This window comes from Limulus polyphemus, unplaced genomic scaffold, assembly GCF_000517525.1.
Source record: "Limulus polyphemus unplaced genomic scaffold, Limulus_polyphemus-2.1.2 Scaffold1781, whole genome shotgun sequence".
Lineage (NCBI taxonomy): Eukaryota > Metazoa > Arthropoda > Merostomata > Xiphosura > Limulidae > Limulus > Limulus polyphemus.
This window is the reverse complement of record NW_013667391.1, coordinates 57,874-65,196: the sequence shown is the minus strand read 5'-3', so window position 1 is coordinate 65,196 and position 7,323 is coordinate 57,874. Positions and strand designations below refer to the sequence as shown.

At 34.7% G+C, this 7,323-nt stretch overlaps 1 protein-coding gene across 1 annotated transcript in view; it reads left to right on the top strand.

The window, feature by feature from the left end:
* Positions 1-7,323, top strand: part of LOC106464916 (MICAL-like protein 1) — a gene marked incomplete at its 3' end in the record, with an annotated part of 51,324 nt that overhangs the window by 6,344 nt on the left and 37,657 nt on the right. Inside the window, exons 2-3 of the mRNA XM_013925088.2 lie at positions 4-173; positions 5,605-5,653. Coding sequence (XP_013780542.1) covers positions 22-173; positions 5,605-5,653 — 201 coding nt within the window. The remainder of the gene's footprint in view (positions 1-3; positions 174-5,604; positions 5,654-7,323) is intronic.

The following is a 7,323-nucleotide window of genomic DNA, read 5'->3' as shown; positions in this document are numbered from 1 at the left end:
CAGAACATCCAGATTTGAGGGATGGGAGAGAAGCGAGGGATGAAGGCCCTCTTGGCCTGGTGTCGGATGGTGACTGATGGCTATAAAGATGTTTGTGTAACCGACATGACCAAATCCTGGAGGGATGGACTGGCGTTTTGTGCTTTGATCCACCATTTCCGCCCTGAACTCATGTGAGTATAGCTTTAGTTATTTTTGGTGCTTACTACAAGAATAAAGTAAGGTTTGGTTTCAATTGTATGTATATTTAATTTCAACCCTAGTCAACATACATGGAAAAGTTGAGTTCTTTCTAACACAACACTTTGTCACTGTAGCAGATTAGAATACCCAGTATAATTAACTATCTTTATTTAATAAGTGACGAGTTTAGACTTTAAGATTTAGGGCGGGGGTCTTAAAGAGAATCTGTCGGAGGACCTGTTTCAGCGATAGTTTACAGGGGGTAGGCCCGCTGAGATAATGAGGTATGCATTATTTTTACTTATGGTTCATATTTGGATTTCAGTACATGTTTACTCGTGACTGTTAAATAAACTGTCTTAAAGGTTTTGGGAACTTGGTGGGCGTACAACAGCCACTATACTCAGTGTTAAAATTATCAGATAAACATTTAATTACGCCGTGCTTGGGTTACTTCAGCTCAGCGTTTTGAGAAGGTTTAATAACAACACACAGAGATTCAATTCAGTTTACAGGATGATTATCAGAACAAGAAGACAATCATATCTTAAACTACTGGCTTGAGAGGAATTATATTTCACAATGGGCGCATTGAGAACCGTGATATTTATTCGGGAAACACTGGGCATGGTTCAAGATGTTTCCAAGTCACACCGCATACTTAAATACCTTTTCTCGCCAGTTAGCATTAATTTTTTTGTTTTTTTAGTCGCGACTGAGCGGCTCATAGAAGGGCTCTGTGGTTTGTTTTGATTTTGTTTTTTATCTCGTAGCTCCGTTATTTCTTGACCAATTTGAGATCTAATTACAGTTTTAGACCCAGGAGATCAAAACTCTTTGTTTGATGTATTTCATCACTCCCAAAGTCTCGTAGATTAATTTACTTTAATCCTGCCTAAACGAATTTCAATTTGAGGGTAGGCTGGTAGAGATCCTGATGAGTAATAAAATCAAATCTGGTATATGTGCGCTCCACGCTTGGTATTGCTGGCGCACAAAAATATAGCTAATAAAAAGGAAAACAAAGGTCTCAGAAATTAATGTACTGTAATCCTACCCAAAATAATTTCAAGTGCCGCGGCTATTGAGGATTCCTTTTTTACACCCATTTTTGACAACACGAGATTGATGTGAATAAAATCCTCTTAAGTACACATCAGGATATTGAAAGTATAAGTTGACATTGCGCAATAGCAATTATGTTTACATTAGCTTCATTTAACTTGATATCTGGTCGAGAATGATGGAAAGCGAAATAACCAACGATATTAATGTTTTTGAAACAAGCTGTATCGTGTTATAACTATCCTGAATGAAACTTATAATCCTCATTGTGTGTGTGTGTGGTGAAATTTTGATTACCTAGGATAAACAGCTTTTCATTTTCAATATAGGTTTTTTTTTATCATCATCCCCTTTTTTATATTATACAACGTAATTCAATGATTCACATACAAGTTCAGAGAACGACATTCGTGTTTCTAAACTGTAAGCAAATGAGAGAATTATACAGTTGTTTTTTAATTATGTAACTGTACATTCCCCAAACTAGATATTACGTCGCAAAATTCAATTTAATCATATCATTCTTTACTGGCCAAATAAGAATTTCCGAAAAGAAATGTATAGTAGCATTTTAATTGTATTAAATGTACGCCGCTGTCAACATTTGTCACCAAAACAAAACACGTTATTATCTTAATGTTGTGTAGCGACCGCATCTAACCAATAAACAACATTAAATATATATCTTTTCTAAATTGTGGTAATAATTCATGAAATAGTAACTTCGGGCCTAAAGACGCCACACTTTCTCCCTGTCCAGGAGCGCGGTCCTGCGGTAGAGCGCTAGATTTCGCTACTGACGAGCTGGGTTCGAAACTGTGCGCTGCCGCAAAGTATTTCCCGCACTTTAAGCTGTAGATGCATGATAAGAATGACAGTCAATCTCTTAGCGGGGATGGTGGGTGGAAGGGTACTGCTGACTACCTGCCTACCCTCCCTCTGGTCAGTAGTTCAAAGTTAGTGATGTCAATAAATATCCTAAATAGCTTTGCCATACATACAAGATACAAATTCTTCCTTTCCACTTTGTTTGTTTAATGTTGATTATTAAAGATGACAGCTCAGAAAAGCCCAAAAGGCAGAACAACAGATGCAACACGGTGGGGGCAAACTGTGTTTGACAACTGACTGATTGAAAACGTTTCAATCTGTGAAATGATAAACATTGAGGCAAAAAGGTGGAATTATTGACTACTGGTATCATGTCAGAAACGTCAATGTACACGATAGAGAGTAAACATTCAGGAACATTTGGATTTGCAGTTTGCATCAAATGTTTCTCCAGTTTATTTCATTTGGTGAGTATTACGTTATTAACATTTTACTTGGTGGGTTTGGAATTGTTTTATAAGTACTTCCTTGGCCAGTGAAACATAGTTGGAAGTATGGAGACTAACGGTAGGATTACGGAGACTAACGGTAGGATTACGTGCCATGTTGTTCTTGTTGGAAACTAATCATCTGCTGTGAATAGCATTGAATTAAAGCCGTTTCACTTATGAAATATGCTGTTATGTTATATCAATCGAGCGTATTAGTTCTAGTTTTTAACCTGAAGACTTTTGATTGTCTGTTATAATATAATGGCTATTATGGTCTGGATAAGATAACTTTATATATAAGTAGCAGATAAACTTCGCAGCGCCCCCGTAGCTCAGCGGTAAGTCTGCCTGCTTAGGACGTTAAAAATTGGGTTAAAATTCTGAGCAATTTTAAAGTTAAATTCTATGAACGTTTGATAGAGCCCAATGACACTCAATTTATGTTAAAGTCCATGGTCTGAGCAGTTCACAGTGTTGAGAGTGTAGGCTAAAACCTACGACAAGCATAACGTTACCACTACAAGATAATATTGCCCGGTCGCCGAATTACGTCAGTTCAGTGAGGTATTATATTCATACATGTTACTCCCAAAGCCAGATTCAGATTTTAATGTAATAACGCGTACGTAGTGCAGACAACGTTGGCGCCAGATCGACATAATTCAAAATGATGTTTTTCAACTTTGTAGTGAAATCTGTTATTGTGGTGTGTTCGTTTTCTGTCGTCAACTAGACTAATCTGATCGCATAGTTATATATATATATAAAAAAAAAATCCACCTTATGTACTTCAACTAAGAGTGCAATGAAACTTATACATGAATTACTTATCGCTTTATTTACTTATTTATTGAAAGAACGGAAGCAATTAGTATTTTTTATCTCATTGTAGAGTTTTATAAGATATAAACCCTTTCACTGATTCGTGTTTGTTTCCACACCACTTTATAAATAACACGTAATAATCACGAAAACCGTCAATGAACTATCATAAACTTGTTTTCAGCATCAGTTTCAAATTAGGTGCAACTTCGCGTGGTTGGTCATCCATACATTGCAACAAAACAATACGTGTGTCCATTTTCATTGTGCTGTGTTTTTAGCCCAATATTCCTGGTTACATGGTGTTTCTTTGGTCTTTTAACGCTTTTCTGTTTCTTTCAATTTGTAGTCGTGGAACAGTTAGTGTTTCTTTTCTATAGTAACAATTGAATAATTAAACATTTAAAATAAAGCCACGCTTGAAGGACTATTAAAAAAAAACACGTTCGTTGTGAATAATGTTCAGCAAATTTATTTTTTGATCTCGAAAGAACTTTTTTCTTTACTTTCCTAAGTACGCCATGCGATATATTAGAACTAGGAAGTCTTCATTATTACGCAGATATACCTTTATCCTAATTCTTTGATTGTTCGCGGAAAACATGAATAATTTATGTAAAAATACGGAACGATTCGATTGACTATGAGTTATAACCTAGAGATTTATATTTTCCCTTCGACTTTCAGAATGATAAGCGGCGTTAATAACCTTAAAGTTGAAGAAGACAGATTACTGAGTATCTAATAAATGCCATAATTTCCTTCGTCTCGTCCATATTAACCCGAGCTTTTCAATAACACTAAGTTGAATAATTGATAAGCAGCTAATATATAATCATTAGTTTAGTAGAACCATTAAGCCTCGTCACACTAGAATTAGGTGTTCGTTTCGTAATTTCTGGTTATAGATATATAATCATTCCCACTTTTAAATGCAGCCCTCTTTCTGTAAAAGAAATAAAATATATTTCTATGTTATGAGAGTTGATGGATTTCCTTTAAGTTGAGAATACAAATTGGAGAAGATAATGAAGATGATACTGGTGTTATGGGGTTTCACCTCAGCTGTTTAAACAATCAGAATACGTGTATATCCCCCGTCGTTCCAAAATGGCAAAAAATATTAGAATGCTCGATAAACCCGTAATTTTAGCATGGGAAAATAATTAGAAACTGCGTTCTCCCAATGAGACACCCAACCCGAGAACCTACTTTACTGTTTGATTCACGTATAACCCAGTTCATATAAACATGTAAGAGATTTCGTTTCCTCAAATACTGAGAAACTGAAAATCAAATATTAGCAAACTTAATGTAGTCTTATTCTACTATACGAAAAAACAAAAATCATTACTGTACATAACCTGAACCCCTGGTAACAATAAACTCTAACAATTAACCTGTAAAACTATGCTTGATTCAACAATAATGCCAGCCAATAATATAAAATGTTCGTCCATGATTTATATTAACTGAACATGTAACAAAAATAAGCCCTATCAGTCAGCTGTAGAAGCATCCTTGATTCAACAACAATACCAACCTGTAATAACTAACATTTTCGTCCATGGTGTATATTAACTGAACCTATGGTAATAATAAGCTCTAATAATCGGCTGTAGAGAACTATGCTTGATTCACCTATAATACCAGCCCTTAATAACAACTAACATGCTCGTTTATAATGTATATTAATTGAATAATGTTATCATTTTGTCCTAATAATCCAATCCGTAAAATAGTTAGCGATACCTTATTAACCTAAACTGTCAAATAACTTATAAATTCACCAATGTTAGATACCATGGTAAAAAGTGTTTTTCTTAACGATTAGGTTGGTAGTCGTTCTTAACAAACTAAACAGAGAAAAACGTCGCAAGGATCGTGTTTTAAACTTGAGTAGAAAGTTAAAGTTCATTTACTGCTTTGCATAACCTTGATGTCCGATTAAGTAATGAAAAAATTCAAACTGAATTCTTATTATGTAACTTCTTGTCATCAAGTTGTATTCCAGAGGTTCGCAAAATTCGAATATTATTTACCGTTTACCATTTTAACAATGAACTGTAGGAAAACAAGGTTCTATAACTCATTATTTTCCAAAATGTAGCGAACTTACCCGTAATTTGTTTTTGATACACGAATTAAATTTAGATAAATAACTATGTTTTATTAATTTGTTGTCTTTTTTTTTTTTTTACACGCTTTCCAGAGATTTTGACTCATTGTCCAAGGAAAACGTTTTCCATAACAATTACTTGGTAAGTCACTTTTTTGAAAACCTTTTGTTTTGAGGTAAGTTAAAGCTACATTAAAACTTTGTTAGAGCATGTTATGCTAGGTTTATTATTAATATCATCATCATCATCATCATCATCATTTTAATTATTCAAAGTCTAATAATTCATTATAAAAAGTGACGTATATAGGGCTATAGTGGCCCCTTTTGCCCCTTCCACAAACCCTTTACCCATCAAAACACCCTTTTACCAAAATATACCACAGTTTCCAACTTAATATCTGAGAAGACTGTTAAAAGAAAATGTATACCAGTAATTATTTGATTAATGATATACGAAAAGCTTGTAACGAAAATAATTTACCGCTGAGACAAGTTTATATATATATATATATATATATATATATATATATATATACAACTTGAAACTTTAGCATCTTTGGTTGGTTGGTGGCGTGTTGCAGGGTGGCTATTTTTTTCCTTTTTTTTTTCTGAATAAAAACATTGCCTGTTAATAAAGGAACATCCGTGACACCCGTTTTTTTTGTTGTTTTTTTTTCTCGTTGTTATAACTCTAGTTTTTACTTCCTGCTGAACTAACGGTAGGATCAGAATAGCCCTTCCATTTAAATCGAGCCCCTTTTTTACCGGTAGCTATGGGTTTTAATGAGCCACTCTAGTCAGCAAGTAGTTAAAAACAGGCTGCTGGAACATTCAGTGTATGATAAACCATGTATAAAAAGATAACTATTTATAAAGACAAAATAACAGGACGCCCAATTTGGCACGGGTAACTAATGACCGTCCTATTCCACGCGAACTCATTCCAAGCAGTTATAAAACCACACACACACACACACACACACACACACACACACAAACTGTGTCAGGTTGAAACTCGCGTCAGAGGTACTTGTGGCGCGTTGTTTGCCACACGAGTGTGGTAGAGTTTAGTCTATCGTCACCTATTTCAACTGCACTGTATGAAGTACAAACGTGGTTCAACCTAATTTACACCATAATTGTATAATACTCATTTTTATTTTATGGATCACTGGATCTAGGTCGTATGCACAATCCCGTAATTTTGGTCTAAGATTTTCAAGTCATCCTATCATTAGAAATATTTTTGCTCTATTTTAAATCAAAGTTTAAAGGAGCCGTGTCGTTCACCTTAATGTACAGAATACGCTCAATCGCGTTTTCCTAAAACCAAGATGTTAACCTTAACTCTCTGGTCCTTAATATTACAGTTCATTCAAATTGAATGTTTCTGTATTTATTATATATTTTAGACATTGTTGAATAGTCCAAAATCATGATTTACGATCGTTATGGATGGATAAAAGATATAAACGAAACTAGAGTCCATATTACAATGTGGAATGGGTAAAATACATCGTAGTAAGAGAGATAACTCGGAGTTATCCTCACAGTTGTGGAACTACGTCGTTTATCAGAGTTAATCTGCATTCGCAAGCCTCATATGTGAATTAAAACTAAAAGAAGGGGGAATCTTCAATAGCCACAGCACTTGAAATTATTTTAGGCAGGATTAGAGTAAATTAATCTATGAGACCTTGGGCGTAGTCAAACAAATCAATCGAAAGGGTTTGACCTCCTGAGTTCAAAGCTGTAATTAGATCTCAAATCAGTCAAGAGGTGACGGAATTATGAGCTAAACGTTTGTAC